Source organism: Musa acuminata, chromosome BXJ3-11 (genome assembly GCF_036884655.1).
Source record: "Musa acuminata AAA Group cultivar baxijiao chromosome BXJ3-11, Cavendish_Baxijiao_AAA, whole genome shotgun sequence".
Taxonomy (NCBI): Eukaryota; Viridiplantae; Streptophyta; class Magnoliopsida; order Zingiberales; family Musaceae; genus Musa; species Musa acuminata.
Window position 1 is genome coordinate 31,194,102 of NC_088359.1, and position 20,749 is coordinate 31,214,850.

Here is a 20,749-nt window from a genome sequence, read left to right on the forward strand (position 1 = left end):
CACCAGCATAGATAAAAAAACCCCTGCAATTATTCACTAACTTGATCGTCGGATGGGTCGAGCCGAGCTCCCCCGACCTGACCTTTGTGCAGACACGAAGGCGGAGGTCTCCCACTAAACACTCAAGCGAGGAGTTTCTTCCCAGAGGAAATGATGATTCCTTCCCGATCGGACCACTACGATCAACCACCTCAACCGTCACGAGGATCGTCCCTGGAAGATCCCCCCTCATCCGGACCCGAACCAAGTCACATCAGCCTCGAGGCCACGACTTAAAGTTGTTTACATCAACACTATTATTATTATTATTATTGTTATTATTATCATTATCATTACCATCATCATAATCAATATTATTTAAAATAATAATAATAATAATTCGTCAATAATATTTTAACGAGTCAAGGTTACATGTAGCATTCTTCTGACCTGTTTCACAGTTGACTTAATTAAATTAGGTAAGCTAACTACGTGTGTCTTTTATCTAATGAATCATGCGCAATTTTAGCTTGATGTGGATTGCATGATGTATTCCTTAATCAGGTCAAACAGGCTAAGACAAATTATCTTCTCAATTATGGATATATTTTATATATTACATGTCAAAGAGCTGTGTTGAAAATAATAATGTGGTTGGTTTGACAACTAAAATCAAACACCTAAAAAATTTCTCAAACACAAAACGACAAAAAACTATATAGTTATAATATTTTTTTTAAATATTATTAGAAATGTTATAATTGAATCGATCTGTCTTGGATTTATAGGAGAAGGGAGGAAAAATAAATAGATGATTGAGAATATTTTAGATACGAGATTAATATATATATATATATATATATGACTGTATAAAAGATTATAAATTAAGTGCTGGAATAAATTAAGCAAAAAAAAAACCCGCAACTTTCGCTCGACCGGCAGCCGAAAGCATCGAGAAGACAAAGGAGACAAAGAAAAGAAACGGTGGAGCTGCAATTAATGACAGGCTAAATTGTGGGTTGTGCTCAGTGGTTTGGGTGTTGGAGTCTGCGCTGGCACTGTTTAGGAGACCGGACCGTCTTTAATCCGGCATTAGATTAATGGACGCTTTCCCCAATGGTGGTGGTCTTTGGACACTGCGCGCTTTGTTCCCCACAACATGCGTCGCCCGTTGGTCTCAGACGCACTTCCGGGCTCGCTATCATCATCATCGCAAGCGCACACCGCTGAGAATGACGAAATCAGGATTCCGCTAGAGCAAGTACAAGCAGAGTGTACTGCCAAAAGTGTGGGAAGAAAGCATGCAGTAAAAGTAGGAGCTTGCTGGGTAAAAATTAGAGTTTGCCGAGGAGGAGGGGAGAGAGAGAGAGAGAGAGAGAGAGGGGGGGTTGGGGGGCAGGCTCATCTTTGTCCTGTCAAGAGAAGAAGGCGGCACCCACCTGATGTTCCCGACCTTTGAGCGACCAGAAAAACAAGGGAAGGAAGCCACTTTGCGCTACAAAAGGAGGAGGTGGATCTGAAGCTATCTTTCCGTGGATGTCGAACGGACGTGCAATGGTCTACTGTACTGCATTCAGTGTTTGAGGATCTTAATTAGTGGACAGGAACAAGGAACCAGAAGCTGGTTAGGTGGATACTTAGCTAGGTAGGTGTCGGAGTCGAGTTAAGGGGCTGGACGTGTTTAAGGTGCCAACACCTTCACGAGATCTACTGAAGACTCCACAGGAGAAGACTCCAAAAGAGCCCGAGAAAAAGAGCGAGTGTTCTACGGAAGAAGGGGGAGAGAGAGAGAGAGAGAGAGAGAGAGAGAGAGTTTGGGTGGAGGAAATGGAACGTAGAAGGCAATAGGGGAAGTACCGCTCGTTAAGGAATCCTTTCGATTGTCTCCGCCTTGGCTCTCCTCGCAAGGAGGTGTTAGCTTAGGGAGGAAAGCTGGCGAACCGGTGGTGGGCGGGGAGCGTGGCGATGGGCGGAATAGACCCCGTCGTCGCCACCACTCCCTCGACCCCTTCCCTCCATGTCCGCAACCCCAACGCCCAACTCAGCCCCCACCGCCGAGACCTAGCGGACAACCCCGCTACCCCGAACAGCAGCAGCAGCAAGAACAACAACAACAACAACAACCATGTCAAGGACGACGACGCCGGCACCGGAGACGACCACTCCGGCGGTGGTGGTGGTGGCCTTGACATGGTCGAAGCCGGATCAGGCGGGAGCGGAGGCGGTAGCGGCAACTCCGGACGCCGCCCTCGGGGCCGGCCGCCCGGGTCGAAGAACAAGCCGAAGCCGCCCGTCATCATCACGAGGGAGAGCCCCAACGCGCTCCGCTCTCACGTCCTCGAGATCGTCAGCGGCACCGACATCATGGACGCCATCGCCGTCTTCGCCCGCCGCCGTCAGCGCGGCGTCTCGATTTTGAGCGGCAGCGGCGTCGTCACCAACGTCACGCTCCGGCAGCCCGCCGCGCCGCCAGGCTCCGTCATCACTCTCCATGGACGGTTCGAGATCCTCTCTGTGTCAGGCGCATTCCTTCCGGCGCCGTCGCCCCCAGGCGCCACGGGGTTGACCGTGTACCTCGCCGGTGGGCAAGGGCAGGTGGTGGGTGGGGTCGTGGCCGGGGAATTGGTGGCCTCGGGGCCGGTGTTGATCATAGCAGCCACCTTCGCTAACGCCACCTACGAACGGTTGCCGCTCGGCGACGACGAGCCCGAGGCGGCTGCAGCACCACCGGGATCGGAGGAAATGCAGTTGCTACAGAGCCCAGGAGGAGATGGAGCAGGTGGTGGTTCGTCGTCACACCAGCTGCATGCCGGATTGGCGACCGACCCCCCTCTCTTCAATCCACCGCCGAGCCTGCTTCCCAATGGGCAGATGCCGCACGAGGTGTTCGGTGCGTGGACCTCAACGAGTTCGCGTCATCCGCCATCCTACTGAGTACCAAAACCTCTCTCTCTCTTTCACATACAACATACATTTCTGTAGAAGGAGAACCAATAGTCATGCTGCTTGTTCCATCTACATCATGCCTTCTATCTTATTACTCTTGCATCATTTTGTGAACTTTTAGACGTGTACTATTGTTAGCTGCAGTTTCTGATGGTTATTTTGGTTTGTTTCTTCTTTCTTTCTCACCATTACTCTTCAATCTATATATTTTGCCCGAGAGAGAGAGAGAGAGGAGGATTTCTGATTAATGTCCACTGGTCGACTGCATCTTTCCTGAGTCGGCTGTTTCCATTTCAAGTTTGGATGAGGATGTTGGGGGGTTGGAGTGCATGCTTCAATGCCAACAAAGGGTGATGTGCACCCATGCTCTATTAGGTTTGGTCTTTTCTAGGTAAGAAAAAGAACCCATTAGAGACAATGGTGGTAAAACGTTAGGTTGCAAGTTGCAGGAATGGCATAGTGATCCTCTTGTTCTCTTTTCCCTATCTGCCATCTGCGTGGCGTATGAAACTATAAGACTATCAGTTGACTTATTACATTTAGTTTTCTGTTTTCGCTGGGAATCAAACTTTGAGTTTGTATTTATCAGAATTAGAGCTTCATGTTCTGAGAGATTGATCTGAGATCAACTATTGTTATCTCATGTAGCCATCTCGCTTGCTACTGAAGTCTATCCTTCTGAATTGCACAAGCAGATAATCGTATTTAGTTTTCAGGGTCGATGGCTTCAGTGAGGCTACCATTAGATATGAATTCGCTTGTTTGCGATTGTATTTGAAACTAGATTGATATATTTTTCAAATGACATCGAAAAATAATTGCTTATGTTTCTAAACAAACAGAATTATCCAGCTCATAATAAAAAATTAATAACAATTATTTTTGCTCTAAGGATTTGGAGACATTATTTATATGGACAAAATCAAATTCATCCGAAACACAGAGTTGTTTTATGATTTAACCTGCAATTTACATGTGATTGAGTTTTTTCATGATTTAACCCGTACTTTACACATGATTGAGTTTTTTATGATTGTCATTTTATAGGAAAGCTTAGATATTAAAGATTATTCCAAAGACTAAATCAAAATAAATTCACTCTTTCGGTTTGGAGATAAACAAGTCATCACGCAGGAGCCTTGTGCACCGGTAATCTTGCCGGTGGGCAATGGCAGATTGCATGCATCTCCAACCATTTTACACATAATTGCTTTATAGGTTTTCCGTATGTTTATGTGCTAATATCGTGTGAATCTTTTAGCATCATATCTTATAGTTTACATGATCATATTGGTCTGCCCATATACAGAAATGTGTAGATGATGATATGAACATATGTATTTTAACAACTTAAGCCACTTCCTATGACAATGTAGAAGAAAATGATCCAAATTCATAATTGGATAAACCATTTCCTATGACAGTGCCTAGCTTTCCCTATATTATTATTAGCTCCATTCTTGAACTATTCATAATTCAAATAAGTACTTGACCAAAGCTTGTGTTTATTTATGCTATGCATGTAGGTAGCAGCAGAAAGATGAAACTCCAAATCCATGTTGTTTCTGCTACGGAAACATGAGTTCAATTTTAGGCAGCCTTCATCTGTGTCTACTAAACCATTCCTTTCTCAATAAAATACTCTACTAAACTCAAGTGCAACCTTCGTGTTTCTGTTTTCTATGTTTCATTTATCATTTGGTTGCCTATTTCCAATTAAGAGTTGTATACTATTTATTTGCAGTGATCTATATATATCACAAGGTATCATTCATTTCCCTTTGACAACTATTCATGGACGATTATTCATGCCAGAGACGACTGACGACATTCATGCAGATAACTGGTCAAGTAGTTATTTGATGAACAAGAACCGAGTATTACCTGGAAACCATCTGTGGAGGTGATGTTAGATGCAACATCCATTTGCATGATCCTTCGTGGTTGCAAATGAAGAATATGAAACCTGCTCACAGGCAATTGACGAACTCTATTACTAACAAAAATATCAACAAAAGGAAAACTGATGACTCTTCTTATCGAGGGGTAAGAGTAGTTCTGAGTCACCAGAAACCTGTTGTCTCAGTCGTCTGTGGTCAAAAGGCAATCTCCTGCGCTGCTGTCTCAGACCTTATCAAAACAATGTGAGGACAGTCGGTGGAGCTTCTCATCTCTCTTCGCTCGGTTCATTTCATCACATGGTCTCACCAAACCTTCTTTTCTGAAACATATCCTGAAAAGAAGAAAGAAAGCTAATTCATTGCATTTGTTTTGCGGTGTCATTATCAGAAGTTAAATTCAAAGGGTGGGTAAACAATAAACTTCCAACTACAGCAGTCGAGAGTCAAACCAGATGCACCCTTATCTTATGAGCGCACTTTGTCAACGAAGTTAAATACGGCACTGGTTTAAGGAATTCTAAGTGAATTTGATGTTCCAATTTATGCCACTTTGGTTTTGATATTCCACTTTAACCGAGCTGCTCTCAGTATGGCCAAGGACAAGTTTACTTCTGTAGGAGATGATAGGGCTCCCATCGTCCATGTTCTATCGACTATTTAGCTTCCCACTCTCTCCTGGAGCGTGTGTGGTGTAGAACACAACTGTACTTCTCATAATACCAACAACCTCTCTGGGTCCTCTCACCCTGTTGTTGTGAAGCAAGTCCCTGGTGGTGCTGGGGAGCAAGAGAACAGGGAGACGTGATATCAAGTAAGTACCAACTGTGTGTATAGGGATAAAAGAAAGGAAGTTGTGGTGAAGGGGCAAGAGACGGGACCTTTCCACACCACGTGCTTGCAGAATCTTTCACATCATTGAGCACAATAAAGGGGGGGGTGTCGACATCCGGCGCTTGCCGCTTTCTTATCCCAATGTCCGGTTGCATGCATCTTCACGGCAACTGCACGGCAGAGGAGCGTTGGCCCAATCTGCGCCTCCGACTCGCCATCAACTCGCCCTTTGTCCTGTCCCTGTGGTGGGCCGCCATCTCTGTTTCGGCTTTGTTGTGCTGACCTCGAACAGTTATCGAACGTGTGTAGTTTATCCGGATTTGTGTTGGACGGAGAGAAAACTCTTGGCATGGCAGATCCGAAAGGTCTCGTTTCCTCGTGAAACAGGTACAGCCACGGATTCCATTCGTTGCACGAAGGGAACATAATTGCAGTGAACCTGAAAGCATGACGATAAGTCTTTTAAGTACGATAGCGAAAATTCATAGAATTATTTGTGATGTAACTATGTATCGGCTTGCAAAGACAGGTTTGAGATACTTTAAGTGAAAAAGAGCAATTAATTTTTTCAAGTACTAACACTTACCAATGAAGTTACCTTTACCCATTTGGGATCTCAAGAGTTGCGATATGACTAGAGCTTTCGATTCTCAATACACCATATGCACCACAAGGTCACTTTTTCCTGAGGATGTTATCGAATACCAAATACTGAAGAAATATCATGCCGAGGCCCTCGCAGCTTATGATGGATGAGACTTTGAACTACAAGGAACTAGCATATAGATCCTAAAGGAAGTATCAAGTACAAGATGTGGCTAGTCGAAGCAAAGTTAAAGCCTTAAAGTAATTCAAGCTCCAACAGAAGAAAAAAAAAAAAGGTCTTTATAAAGCTATATATAAATACCAAGAAGATATAGCAGTCATGTGTGCCAAAGTTGCACCACAAATTCAACTCAATGGCATCCCTATTTTGCCACTTTAGCTGACAAAGTAAAATAGAATGCATCAAACAGTACGCTATACGAAAAGATGTGCTTAATCCTTACGGTGATTGTCTAACACAAAGTGGAGGTGATGGAGGAAAACTTTATCTATGGAGACAAACATTTAATGCCTAATGGCCTTTAATAATTAGGCATATCGGTCTCTTCAGAATCCTAATGATACCTATGAATTTGACAACATGACTCTCTGTATACCATCACTAACCGATTTATGGCATCAAATACAGAAAGTTCCACATAAGAGCTTTTAAGGACCAGCTTATTAGACACTTCTTTGGACACAGATGCATCCCATGTGGTCATCTTGGACAAATGTCATTTATCATGAGAAATACCATTTCGAATGTTCTTTACCCTTCCGTGACCATATTCCGTTTTGTTTGAAGATCCAGCAACTTGTTTTGTACATGTCTTTTCAGAAGATCCAATTGCCTATCAAAAATATGATTAATAAACATCCATACAGAAACTAGGTAGAATGCGCCATCAGCGATTAATGACTATTTGCACAAAAAATCACGAAAGCAAATAAAGAAAAAGGAGCACATCAAACTTATTTACAGTCACTAACTCAGTGATATCAAGAGCAAAGTTGACTGAAAAACATGAAGGGCAAAAAGATTGTCGTTGTAGAACTTATAAATATGTGATTCACAACAAATAAATTTATCCGTATGCAACTTTATCCATGCAGCAGTCTTTTCACCCTATGCATTTATGAATATTGGTTGAAATAAAAAGTGGGACCCATATGAAAACAAGAAGTGACTCCCAAGAATTCAATTGAACATACAACCAGCATAACCGAGTCCATCCCCAGTCGATAAACCATGTGGTGATTCAAAGCAATATGTACAGATAATTAATTCCATGGAACCCACACCAAAAATAGTGCAGCACATGAGATGGGGATGGGAAACTAACCTAAACATTTCATTGGCTAGTCCACGTTCATACAATGAGCTGATTCCGATGGAAATACAAACCTCAACCAATCGCAGTCAACAAACAGACTCGGAATCGGCAAGCAATCGGTTAAGAGAATTGGAAACATTTTACAGAGAGCTGCTGCAGCTCCCGTCTTCACATTTTTCTTTTTGCAGTTCAGATTTCTAATTGTTGCACCAAAGACTTAACAGGCTGTCTCTGCTACCTGTTTTATCTATTTTATAAAGGACCCACATGGTAATTCTTTAGAGTCATTCGAGTCACTCTACTACTTTTTTTCACTTCGCACTCCACCTTCCATCCTTGCCATGTTCAGACTTTTCCACAATAGCCATCTTATTTTCTTGCTATCCCAGATTTCTGCCATCAATTCCTTAGATCTAGTTTTCTATGACTTCCTTCTGTAACCTAAGTCTAGTGAGACCATCTCCAATTCCTTTTTTTTTGTATAAAGATCACAGTTCACGGATTCTAGTGAAATAATTAAGCCAGAATGTGTTAGAATTTTAATATACTTGCCCCCTGTTATAAGTATCATATCAAGAATATTTAAGAGAATATTCATGTCTGTTATTAGGGTTTGAAAGATTCAGGCGGCATATATCGGGTTTGATACATAACTTAAGAATCTTAATCTTTTGGATTAAATTATTGTTCAATTTCATGTATATTAACATTGGCTAGTTTGACTTTAGATTCATTGTTAAGTTCAATATGATATCAAAATTCAAAACCAAGATCCTCAAAGGAAAAATAAGTGAGTAAAAAAAAGAAAGCTAGATGTTGACCACAGTCAAGTAAAAAAAAGAGAACATGTCTAATCGCTCTTTGATATATTCTTATGAATAAAGGAAAGATGTTAAAAGAATATTTATGTATGAGGTGAAGATTAAAAGGACTAGAATAGCCTTGCATAATTAAGGATTAAAAAAGCTGTATGATATATTAGGTTTGGCACATAACTTAATAAGCTTAAACTTTTTAACTGAATTGATTTGTAATCTCATACGTGTTAATTTTAACCAGTTTGACTCAGACACATCATTGATACAACTTATCAACTGAATGATTTCTTTGAAACTATAATAACTAATAGAGTTATGTCATCTCAGAATTTGTAAGTGGTCTATGATCACTTCAATTAATCAAAAAGTTAATTGCTTTGCTGTATAACCAAAAAGGGAGATAGGGAAATTTGTTCAAAACATAAGAAAGATGTAACAATGCAATTGACAATAGAATAGCAGAAGTAAAATGTTGATCACCTCTTACGTTGAGTTTCCTTCCTTTTTAAGCTCATGTTTGCAGAATGACCTCAGGAGCCTGGAGACTGATCGACAGATAATCCATCAAAAGAATACTCTTCACGAATGAATTCATTAGCATGGGTCCTTTGCTTTCTCATACCTGCTGCAGAATTGTTACCATTCATCGAAGACACATTCTCCCCGAACATTAGAATCAGCATGGATGCAGAGATAACTTGAGAATCAAGTTTGACATTAGAGAAGATAAAAGAATGAACTTAACCTGACATGGCTAGCTTGTTTCCCCCAAACATTTGTTATTGGGCTGTTATGCCACCATTCGAATTGTTCTGTGAACTGAGCAGAAATCCCCAAAGCTCCTCAAGAACTTCTTTTCCAGAAATCCCGTGAGTTGGATCTGAATCCGTTTCCCATCCACCACCTGCATAACAACTTAAAACTAAGCATCTGCATTCTGCACAACAGTGATATACTTAAAAGCATAGACAACGAGAAGTCCATAAACGAAAGCCAATGAGGGCTTCATCCTCAAACCCAAGAAGGTCGCCCTACTCGCAATCCTTGGCCTTATCACAGTAAATCCATTAAAGACCGAATCGGTTCCTTCGATCGCGAGAAAGAGGATTTCGCCCGGCGTCTTCTTCCCCTTCCTCTAGGGCTTCGATGCGAGGGCCACGAGCGGGTGCGAGAGCGCAGGCGGCAAAGATGGTTTCGAAACGCAGAGATCGCGCATTTATAGTTGGGCTCGCGCGGGGAACATCGCCGTGTGTTGGGCCTCATATTGGGCCCACTAGTGGATTAAACGGGCCAAGAGAATGGGCTGATCCGTAGAAGTAACATAAGCCCATCGTTATCTCCTAAGGACCTCATAGTCTAAGAATACGACTCTTCCATGTATTTGGCATTACTGTCACTCGGGTTGGCTATACGACCAATAATAGATTCGAATTAAGTAATAATAATCATATATTCCCATGTTTTTGGACATATGGTGACTTATTTTATGACATAAAATAGAAAAAAAATGAAATCATATTATTGGTGATGAGATATTGATCGAAAAAGAAGAATTCATCATTGGTAATGATCTTATAATTGCATATCTAAGAGTCCATATAATAGGACAGATGATCATAAAAATTGAAAGAGTATCTTAAGAATCAGGGTTGGAGAATCACATATTGTTAAGTCATCAATCCGAAGGTGTATACCACATGTTACTGAGGTATCGACTATATATCGTTGTGTCTCAATTTTTTTTATTTCTAATGGTTATTTCTTTTTATTTTCATTCTTAAGTTTATAATAGTATAAGACAGCTTTCTATATACTCCTCACTTGCTCCTATCATTGCTTTCAACTGCAATCTTCATAGTGGATGAAAGGATAAGTCCAATTTAGAAGAAGCTCTTCGTGTTGAAGTGGCTAAGTGTGGTTTGGTAGTTCAGACAGCAGGAGGAAAAGTAGAGTATGATGTGCACCTTCTTGTTGATTTGCATGTCCTTCTCAATTGTTTTTAGCTTAGCTTATCATCCACCCACTGTTACTGAGCCAGATTGAAGTTGAAGTCCCAACTCTTACTAACTTCACTGGAAAGCTTCAATAGAAGAACCTTGAAACAAAAGCTTTCTGGGGAGGAAGATGGAGAAAAATTGTTAGGACCTTTTGTGCCATTTCGTTTGCTGACCACACAGATTTCTTGCAAGAATTCCTGGCTCTCATTTCTTCCTCAGGCTTATCATCTGCAGCTTCTTGACCAAGTAAGAGAAGACAAAGTTTTGGTGTCTTGTGATTCTGAGGATTCTAATTGGTAGTAAGGCAACCAATCAAATTTTGTGTTGCCACAGTCCTGCAATAATGACAATTGTTTTGCTGTCATGGCCTTCCGAAATATTTTGCACTCCATTCAATTCTTTCGGGAGGAAAAGGATGCACAAGAAAACATAGGGCCTCTGTTTTCTTAATGCCTTCTCTCTTGCATTTTATCTGGTGATGAGCACCCAAAGAACATCGGGTGGCAAAGAAGACATCTGCGCTCACAGCCACACTCCGCTCTCTTCCTCCACCGAAGCCACACGCATCTGAATGTTCTGATCCGGACGCTGCTCACGTAACACAGTGTTATCGGCTGCGGCGGCGACGCGTGTCCCGACCCTAATCTCGAGCCTGTGGCCCTTACAGTCCATCAAGACGATCCACAGGATCATCATGAGGAAGAAAGAGCTCGGAGATTGCACTCCACACCATGGTTCAGTCCACAGCTTCCCCATATAAAATTGCTCCCACTTCCAACAAGTTTGGCATTCGAGTGGTGCGGCTCGTCTTCCTCGATCTCCGTCCGTCGAAGCTTTTCGTCTATCTGTCTCGCTCTCTCCCTCGGCTTCCAGATGGCTGCCGCTGTCTCCACCGTGGGAGCCGTCAACAGAGTGCCGGTACTGCTGTCTTCCGCCCACCTTTCTCTTCGTCCTTGTCGAGAATTCTTGGTTATGTAGATCTGTTTCTTGCTCCAGTTGAGCCTGCATGGCTCCAGTTCGGGAGCCCCGGTGCCGAGCTCGGCTTTCTTCGGGAGCAGCCTGAAGAAAGTGAACTCCGGTCCGAGCCATGGGAGGAACTCCACCGGCACTTTCAAGGTCTTGGCTGCTGATCTCGATGAGTCGAAGCAGACTTCCAAGGACAAATGGTCTGGGCTTGCCTACGACGTCTCCGACGACCAGCAGGACATCACCAGGGGAAAGGGCCTGGTCGACTCGCTCTTCCAAGCTCCCATGGGCGACGGCACTCACATCCCCGTCATGACCTCCTACGAGTACATCAGCCAGGGTCTTCGCCAGTAAGGAACCATTCGATATCTTGATCTATCATAGCTTTCAGCCTTCTTCCTCGTCGGTATCCACTGAACCGTTTGGTCTCAGATACGAGTTCGACAACACCAAGGACGGCTTCTACATAGCTCCGTCTTTCATGGACAAGCTTGTCGTGCACATCACCAAGAACTTCATGGCCCTCCCGAACATCAAGGTAATCCCATCCTACCTCATCTCATGCAGTCGCTGCCATTGATTTCTGGTTGATGTGGATTCTAACTGGGCGGTGACAGGTTCCCCTCATCTTGGGTGTCTGGGGAGGCAAAGGCCAAGGGAAGTCATTCCAATGTGAGCTCGTGTTCGCCAAGATGGGGATCAAGTGAGTGCTTCCTTGAGTTCATGACATGTTGTTACGGCTCAGAGGTCTTTGGTGTCTCTCGTTCATGCTCCGTGTCGAACACTTGGCAGCCCTATCATGATGAGCGCCGGAGAACTGGAAAGCGGCAACGCAGGTGAGCCAGCGAAGCTGATCAGGCAGCGGTACCGTGAGGCAGCAGACATCATCAAGAAGGGGAAGATGTGTTGCCTCTTCATCAACGACCTCGACGCAGGAGCGGGAAGGCTCGGCGGCACCACCCAATACACCGTCAACAACCAGATGGTGAACGCCACGCTGATGAACATCGCCGACAACCCGACCAACGTGCAGCTCCCGGGAATGTACAACAAGCAGGAGAACCCTCGCGTTCCCATCATCGTCACCGGCAACGACTTCTCCACTCTCTACGCGCCTCTCATTCGTGACGGCCGTATGGAGAAGTTCTACTGGGCGCCGACCAGAGATGACCGCATCGGCGTCTGCATGGGCATCTTCAGGACCGACAACGTCCCCACGGAGGACATCGTCAAGCTCGTAGACTCCTTCCCGGGGCAGTCCATCGGTAAGCTTCCCAAAAACACAAGATTCACATGATCTGTCACCGACTCATCCGATCGCATGTATCTCCATGGCCAACGTGCAGACTTCTTTGGTGCTCTTCGGGCCAGGGTCTACGATGACGAAGTGAGGAAGTGGGTGGGAGACATTGGAGTGGACAAGGTTGGAAAGAAGCTGGTCAACTCGCTCGAAGGGCCACCAACCTTTGAGCAGCCCAAGATGAGCTTGGATACGCTGATGGAGTATGGCAACATGCTGGTGAAGGAACAGGAGAACGTGAAGAGGGTGCAGCTGGCCGACAAGTACCTGAGCGAGGCTGCGCTCGGAGACGCCAACGCAGATGCCATGAAGACTGGCTCTTTCTACCAGTAACTCCATGATGGTTGCAGGCAAAGCAGCCCATCCGTCTCTTACGATCCTCGATGAACGCAGAGCTGCATGCATAAATTCCAGGCTTGTAGTTTGTGTGGACAAGTGGGCGAATATTATTATCAGCCACTGTATCGGTGATACATATATTATGTGCATTTTCCTCAGTTTTGGAAGGCCTATTTGTTTGTGATCACAACAATGCATCATCACGGAATCCATCTGCCGCCCCCAATTGCTTGTATGATGGTAATACTAAATAAAATCACATTAAAGTAATGGAGGATTAATTCCATCAAAATTAGCCCAACAACAAGCAATCGATGAAAAGGTAGCAATGCAAATCAAGGCTGATTGGGTCTCCAAGTCAATTTTTCTTCGAAGCACAAATCTCAAAGAAAGACACATCGGAGAAGCACACATCTCAAAGAAGCATCCGAATTTGTACCGGGCCTTAGCGACAATAACGTCGGCCCATGACCCGGCTCGGGATCTGACTCGGCGGTTCAGCACCCCATTCGGAAATTTAGGTCCAGCCCGGTCGATGAACGAGTCGGCTATAACGATCGCTTCGGTCGCCGCAGATCGACGCCTTCGCGAGACTCAGGTTCGGTTTCTCTCCACTCTGGCTCATCTTTCTCCCTTCTCGTGCTTGCCGTGTTCATGTTTCTAGGGTTTGCTTCGCCCGATCGTGCGCTAGGGTTTCGTGGTGTCTTTGTGGGGAGTCTGTTGGTCAATTTGTCGTCGTTGTGACGGATCAAACGAATGGAATGATTAGGTTTAGCAACCTTTTGGCTTCAGATCGTGTTGTGTCTGCTAAATGTAATATGCTTATTCACTCTATCGAGTAATTGATGATGGTAGTGTTAGATCATTGAAACCTTCACCTGTAAATGTACACGGATATTAGGATATTGATTAGGGTATGTTGTTTATAGTTGAATCTTTATTAGAGTCTATATGGAATTTCAATAGAATTCAGAGATTCTTTGAATTCTTCAAAGAGGATTGTTCTGGTTTGGCAAACTGCAGCCTTCTATAGAAGCTTCAGCTGAAATTTATCAGTGATTTTATCAACTACGATAAAAGCCTATTTTCTTAAGTATTGAATTAGCTGTATTGGAAACCATGTTGTGAGTGCTAAAAACTTTAAGTTGCTCATATGGTTTAATCATGTTAAAGTGTCCCCATTCATGTACTCATGCTGGATGCTGAATAATTTACAGAACTAAGCGCATATTCTCAAGAAAAACAATAGAGATAGTCTCCTTTGTTCAACTAAGATTGTTCTATACATCAGCATTGATGTCAATGGGTTGGACCATTTGCCAGTCTTGTATGTAGTTATTTCTTCTGTCGCCTCGTATGCTTAACTGATTTAAACGGAGAGAATTTAACTAATACCTTTTTATGATATTCTTGTGTCACCACCTTGATGGGCAATGCTCTCATTTTTTATTCCTGGAGCTTAAACGGTCTGATGTCCTAGACCAAGTTTGGCTTGAATGCCAAACCTATAACAGGATTTGATGAATATTTGGTGCCTAGAACCTATAGTTTTAACCGTCAGACAATCTTCTAAACAAATGACTGTTCACCTATTTGGCAATTGACTCGACACTATGCAAGTGATTACTTCAGGTGGAGTGGTGTCGCATATCTCAATGAAAAATACTTAGAAAGTTAGAAATATGGTTATTCTATAGATTTCAAGCTGTTGTTGTCTTCAGCTAAGCCGTGTAAACCCATCATCTTGACGCATGTCAGACATCGAAGCTTCTGAAGATGCATACAATCAATTCTATCATTTTAAAGATGCATAGGCATATTATAAAATGAGGCGAGGCAAACTCATGAGAACTATGAAGTGAGAAAGAGAATTACTGTACTATGAAAGCTTGCAAAGGATGATCTTGTAAGCAATAGCTCTTAGGCTCAATCTTGCTAAATGAACAAATGTGCTACCACAGTTGGCGTGGTCTTACCCTCATGAAAATTTAAGACATTTGTATATGATGATACCCTGCTACGGATGCTTCGTGCTCATTGATATACTGCATATCTACCTCCTCAGCTTGTGTATGCTCGAAGTGCCCTTCCATCTGTTTCGATGCATTTCGATGAAAACTTCCAACACTTTGGAGTCTAAACAGTCACTTAATATGTTGTGAATGTACGCACTTGTGCAATTTTCCTACCTGAGCGAGGATCAGCAAGTGGTATGGGCTCTTCCTTTGCCATTAAAGAAGAAACTGGTTCCTTCCTGTTTGATGCAATGCCAACATCAGCAAAGCTATGCCTAACATTCCTTGGGGTTACTGCATCGGTGATGACATCACGGAGTGCTTTGTCTTCCTCCCTGGGCTCCAGCTTTTGCATCAGATACTCTTTCATTGAGACTCCCTTATCCCATACTTGCTTTGCAGTAGTCTCATACCTTGGCCCTGATTCTTGGATCTTGGAGCTTAGTGCTTGGGTTGCCTTTGAAATCATGGTGTAGACCGGAGCAAGCGTCTCCGTTACCGTCTCGCTCAGGGTCTTGTCATTGTCACCACCATTGCTGACCGGTGGTTGAGGTAAGTACTTATCCTTCACCATTGTCTTTTCATTGGTTGGAGTTATCACCGTTGTTTCTGGTGGTGCAGGTATAACCTTTACGTCACCACCATGGTCCGATGCTGGTTGCCTATGCCCATCATTAGCTTGCTTCATCTCTATTTCTCTATCAAAAGCGCTGAGCTGAGTGATTGTTGAATTTTCGCTGGGACTGGGGTAGTGAGTTGTTGACTGATCATCCGAAGCCGAATCTTCATAACTATCAACTGCCATCTCTGGTTCGTACTCTGACGTCACAGGTAAGAAACATCTGATATGCTTAGATTAAGCCATTATGGTGAATGAGCCAAACACTAAGTTCTCTTAGATTTTGGTTTAAATGGTGCAGGGTGTGGCTAATTACTTGGGGCTCCTTGGTAATTAGGATCTTCCTCATCTGCCTCGTCCAAGCTAACTCCCCAGGGCGGTGTGACACTATTTTCTTTGCCTCCATGTCTTTTCTTCACAAGCATCTGCCTCCATTTCTTTGCCTTCTCCTTCACCCTCACCATGATCGACTTCTTTGCCTGCTGTTGGTGGTGACTGAAATCATCCTCATCGTTGTACAAGTTTACCAGTGTTGGTGTTGTCGGCGCCAACCAATGTCCATTTGGAGATGATTCACCTTCACATACATTGAATTGCAATGATGTAGCAAAATAAGAAGCAAACGTAGAGATGAGCGGGGAACTATCATGTCAAGTTTTGAACCTTTCCGGGAGCGTAGATTCTTGTTTGGAATAAGCTGTTCTCGTTGAGGGTAGACCGGATATGATCTGCTTCGTTCTGTTTGAGCCATCTGCTGTCCTTCCTCTCTTTCTTCACCCTATTGCTTCTGTTTCCTGGCTTCTCAGGAACATGGAAAGGTCTCAGGAACTGGCAAAGGAAGCATCCAGGGGATTGCTCTGCATTTAACCAGGGTGTGGTTGCAGAAGATCACCAAGTTTGTAGCAGATTTGATGGTCGGGACGAGGTGCAACTTCTTGACCACCCTTTGCTGAGGCGCCTGTAAGAGTGCCATATGTGTGGACCATTGGAGACCTCGCATGAGCTCAGCACCGTATCAAATTCGAATAGGAGTTTGCCATACGTGTAAGCTTGTATAAATCGTGAATGTGTTGAATAGGAGTTTTTCCCTTTTCTTGTGGGAGATCTTTGATTGAAGTTGTGCATTTTATTGGTCTTCTAAGGCACGACATGTTGATGGACTATTTATGAGAGATGAAAAAAAAATTATGGCTCCTCAAAAGAGAGGAAAATTCTATTATCGAGAAAAAAAAAGACATTGAAAATTGTATCGTTATTTATTATCATTGCATGATGGAACATATTAAGAAGTATGTAAAATAAAAAAAATATATTATATGATGATAGAGGAAAATATTGTTGAGGAGTAGGTTTTCTAGTCATACAAGTGGTGGGTTTTCTACTAGTGAGATTTTGTTGGTGAAGCAAGTGATGAAGTTCAAGTGTTTTCTCCTCCCTTTATGAAAGTTCGAGAAGAATTATCGCCTATGGTCTCGGACTTACATTCTCAAGAAAGTGAAGCTCAAATTTCCTTATGAGTTAAGCAAAAAGTTAATAAAGAGCGATTTTGACATGACTCATCGCGTACCATTTTCGTGTCGAGCCTTTTAATATTGTTAGGAAGGCATGACACATCAGGACATCTGAAGTATCATATAATGACATTTGGGTATGAAAAATAATGATGCGCTCCAACGGGTTGGTACTGCCATTAAAGGCCTCCAACGATGAGAGGCGAAAGTTGGCAATGATTAACTCCTCCTAAATATCTTGAGTCAATGACAATCGACCCGAGATAGTGTTGGCAAAGCCTTCCCTTTCGCATCATTGAAATTCTCATCGTATCTTCTCTAAATATTGGTTCATTTGCCAAAGTTAGATCCTCAAGGAATCATCCATTGAATTTACCGATTGGGTTTAGGATTCAGGTAGAGTAGAATAGTGGTGTGGTAGTCCGTTGAACTCCACAATTAAGGAGTAAGGTGCTTCCTCAATCAAAGATTCGAAAGGCCTTGGAAGCCCTTGAGATGTCGGTATTGCATCGAGTGGGAGGACCCCAATGGGTGCTGGTGCCTATGGCGATTGAGCTACTGATCGTAGCTGAGATGGTGGCATCACCTGTTATGATAGATGGGGCAAGAGTGGAGCAACACCTTGCATTATGTCCATTAGCATTTACACATGCTAGGTAAGGTTCAAAAACGATTCGATAGGGACGAGCAAGTAGCTCAAGGTCACCATGAGAACGAGAGACCCAGGTAGTTGAACGGACGCTAACATCGCATCGACATTTGTACCAATGTGGATTCATCCATGTGCGAAAAGAGTGGTTGCTATCCTTTGAGTGAAAATATTATTAGTCGAAGGCATGGCCTTCTCGATATTCGTTCATTGAAAGAGTCGATAGATAAACGCTCCTGTAACATCAAACTTTTCTTCTAGTATCAAAATAATAAAAATATATATTATTGACGTCTTAATCAGCTCGACATGGTTCGGACTCACATGCAGGGTTATTCGAAGTGCCTCCACGATGAAAATATCGAGTTTGCAAAGCACCACCTGTATGAAGATCAAAGTCAATGGAGGTTTCTCAGCTCAATCCCTTCGACGCCCAAGTTAATAATATGAAGTGTGTGAATACAAATATAGGTGATAAAAAAAAAGTCCCTGCTTATTGTGTTAAAGATGTCATTTTATACATGATTGTAGGAAGGTAAAATATTTCACACGAGGGCAAAGAATACTCTTGTAGAATATTCTTCGAACTTTTATCCACGTAAGCAAACGAATAGAAGATGATCATAACTCCATGTGATGATTAGTTAATAGATTATTTCGTAAGATATGATAATTATAAATGCAATGCAAAAAGTTAAGCCTTAATCTAATAAACTTATTTGATGCTAATTGCATAAATTATATTGCACGAGAATGCATAACCCTATACTTTTCCTTAAAAGGTTAAATTTAAAACCAAAAAAATGTTAATTAAAAAAAAACATGTCAAGAATGGGATTCAAACCCATGCCCTTGAGATGTCGGTATTGCATCGAGTGGGAGGACCCCAATGGGTGCTGGTGCCTATGGCGATTGAGCTACTGATCGTAGCTGAGGTGGTGGCATCACCTGTTATGATAGATGGGGCAAGAGTGGAGCAACACCTTGCATTATGTCCATTAGCGTTTACACATGCTAGGTAAGGTTCAAAAACGATTCGATAGGGACGAGCAAGTAGCTCAAGGTCACCATGAGAACGAGAGACCCAGGTAGTTGAACGGACGCTAACATCGCATCGACATTTGTACCAATGTGGATTCATCCATGTGCGAAAAGAGTGGTTGCTATCCTTTGAGTGAAAATATTATTAGTCGAAGGCATGGCCTTCTCGATATTCGTTCATTGAAAGAGTCGATAGATAAACGCTCCTGTAACATCAGACTTTTCTTCTAGTATCAAAATAATAAAAATATATATTATTGACGTCTTAATCAGCTCGACATGGTTCGGACTCACATGCAGGGTTGTTCGAAGTGCCTCCACGATAAAAATATCGAGTTTGCAAAGCACCACCTGTATGAAGATCAAAGTCAATGGAGGTTTCTCAGCTCAATCCCTTCGACGCCCAAGTTAATAATATGAAGTGTGTGAATACAAATATATGTGATAAAAAAAAAAGTCCCTGCTTATTGTGTTAAAGATGTCATTTTATACATGATTGTAGAAAGGTAAAATATTTCGCACGAGGGCAAAGAATACTCTTGTAGAATATTCTTCGAATTTTTATCCACGTAAGCAAACGAATAGAAGATGATCATAACTCCATGTGATGATTAGTTAATAGATTATTTCGTAAGATATGATAATTATAAATGCAATGCAAAAAGTTAAGCCTTAATCTAATAAACTTATTTGATGCTAATTGCATAAATTATATTGCACGAGAATGCATAACCCTATGCTTTTCCTTAAAAGGTTAAATTTAAAACCAAAAAAATGCTAATTCAAAAAAACATGTCAAGAATGGGATTCGAACCCATGCCCTTTCGGACCAGTACCTGAAACTGGCGCCTTAGACCAACTCGGCCATCTTGACCCCGATGTAAATGAAGCATCTCAAATTATAATATTGTAGAATATATTTCTGTCATTAACGACACATTCCAACGGACCAAGAAACAGGAAGCTAAGTCTGACTAATGATGAGAGAATGTAATGCTCTTTAACTATGCGGTGGACCAACCCTTGCTCGACTAATCCTAATTTGACATTGCTAGCTGAGATATTAACGCATTCATCTTCACCTTTCATTCTTCCCACCTCAAATAAACGATCCCAATCATAAAAGAAAGCACGCTTTCTCATGTAATGCGAAGGCTCTTAACAGCAGAGGCCGCCGCATGGAAGTAATCACGATGCAAATCCTGGATTTGACGTGATCCGAGGAGGAAAGCCATGGGTTTTGTGGAACCTTACTACTAATTAATGTGGAGGAGAGGAGTGTTGCCAAAGGAATTTTTTTGGGCCCCTCAGCACATTATTACAATTTCGAAAGTTACAGATCTATGAGGTTAGGAGGAATAATAAGAGTCATTGGTTTAGCATTTTTTTTGTTTTTTAACGACCTATCTAGGCAATACTTAACTGAACGTAAACCCACATCTAATTCAATGTGTACTGCAATAAAATTTAAAATAAAATATATTCCAATGTTATATATATAATTAAAGAAAAAAGTTCACATGTTATGCTATTAAAAGAACAAAAAAGCATCTTTGATAAATAATATTAAAAAAAATCATACTTAGATGGTCTATATAGTGGATCAAGAAGATCTAATTTTTTATAACTATGATTTTGAAATTAATGAAAAGTTCCAAGTCAGAAAAACATACATCAAAATTAACATGAAAATCTAAGCTTGTTAATCAAATCGACTGTATCTCGTCCTACTCTTTTAAACTTTATATACGTGAGACTATTCCCTTAAATCTTTTTCAATTTCTGTCTCTCATACAAAGGAATATTTGCTTTAACAATCTTTTATTTATAAGGTTAAGGTAAACTATGATTAGATCTATTTTTCTTCTTCACTCACTCGAGCAAGATCAACATTTCACTAGTTCATATTCTTTAA

The 20,749-nt window shown here is 42.2% G+C and overlaps 2 protein-coding genes, 3 long non-coding RNA genes and 1 other non-coding gene across 8 annotated transcripts; 3 read left to right on the forward strand and 3 right to left on the reverse strand.

Moving 5' to 3' along the window:
* The first annotated feature begins 1,393 nt into the window (after nt 1–1,393).
* On the forward strand, nt 1,394–4,701 carry LOC135652108 (AT-hook motif nuclear-localized protein 23-like). Of its 2 annotated transcripts, none has more exons than XM_065172810.1 (2): nt 1,394–2,913; nt 4,670–4,701. In XM_065172810.1, exon 1 carries the CDS (start codon nt 1,945–1,947, stop codon nt 2,911–2,913), a length of 969 nt encoding a protein of 322 aa, XP_065028882.1. In that variant the 5' UTR covers nt 1,394–1,944; the 3' UTR covers nt 4,670–4,701. The 2 variants fall into 2 exon arrangements, with proteins under 2 accessions (XP_065028882.1, XP_065028881.1); XM_065172809.1 differs by lacking the exon at nt 4,670–4,701 and adding an exon at nt 4,452–4,607.
* LOC135652109 (uncharacterized) lies at nt 2,828–5,409 on the reverse strand. 2 transcript variants are annotated; one of them, XR_010502052.1, is made up of 4 exons: nt 5,276–5,409; nt 5,000–5,158; nt 4,810–4,891; nt 2,828–2,955 (listed from the first exon to the last, which is right to left on the reverse strand). It is a non-coding gene; the product is annotated as an uncharacterized LOC135652109 (long non-coding RNA). The 2 variants fall into 2 exon arrangements; XR_010502051.1 differs by having other exon boundaries at nt 5,000–5,328.
* An 18-nt stretch (nt 5,410–5,427) lies between these two features.
* On the reverse strand, nt 5,428–10,693 carry LOC135652110 (uncharacterized). Its single transcript, XR_010502053.1, has 4 exons — nt 10,362–10,693; nt 8,878–9,301; nt 5,705–7,096; nt 5,428–5,602 (listed from the first exon to the last, which is right to left on the reverse strand). It is a non-coding gene; the product is annotated as an uncharacterized LOC135652110 (long non-coding RNA).
* A 92-nt stretch (nt 10,694–10,785) lies between these two features.
* LOC135652107 (ribulose bisphosphate carboxylase/oxygenase activase 2, chloroplastic-like) lies at nt 10,786–13,157 on the forward strand. Its single transcript, XM_065172807.1, has 6 exons — nt 10,786–11,312; nt 11,391–11,710; nt 11,793–11,898; nt 11,978–12,063; nt 12,153–12,625; nt 12,707–13,157. Exons 1-6 carry the CDS (start codon nt 11,268–11,270, stop codon nt 12,991–12,993), a joined length of 1,317 nt encoding a protein of 438 aa, XP_065028879.1. The 5' UTR covers nt 10,786–11,267; the 3' UTR covers nt 12,994–13,157.
* A 2,415-nt stretch (nt 13,158–15,572) lies between these two features.
* LOC108951760 (uncharacterized) lies at nt 15,573–16,749 on the forward strand. The gene is made up of 2 exons (XR_001976333.2): nt 15,573–15,845; nt 15,935–16,749. It is a non-coding gene; the product is annotated as an uncharacterized LOC108951760 (long non-coding RNA).
* A 2,878-nt stretch (nt 16,750–19,627) lies between these two features.
* Nucleotides 19,628–19,708, reverse strand: TRNAL-CAG (transfer RNA leucine (anticodon CAG)). Its single transcript has one exon. It is a non-coding gene; the product is annotated as a tRNA-Leu (tRNA).
* Between the last annotated feature and the right edge of the window lie 1,041 nt (nt 19,709–20,749).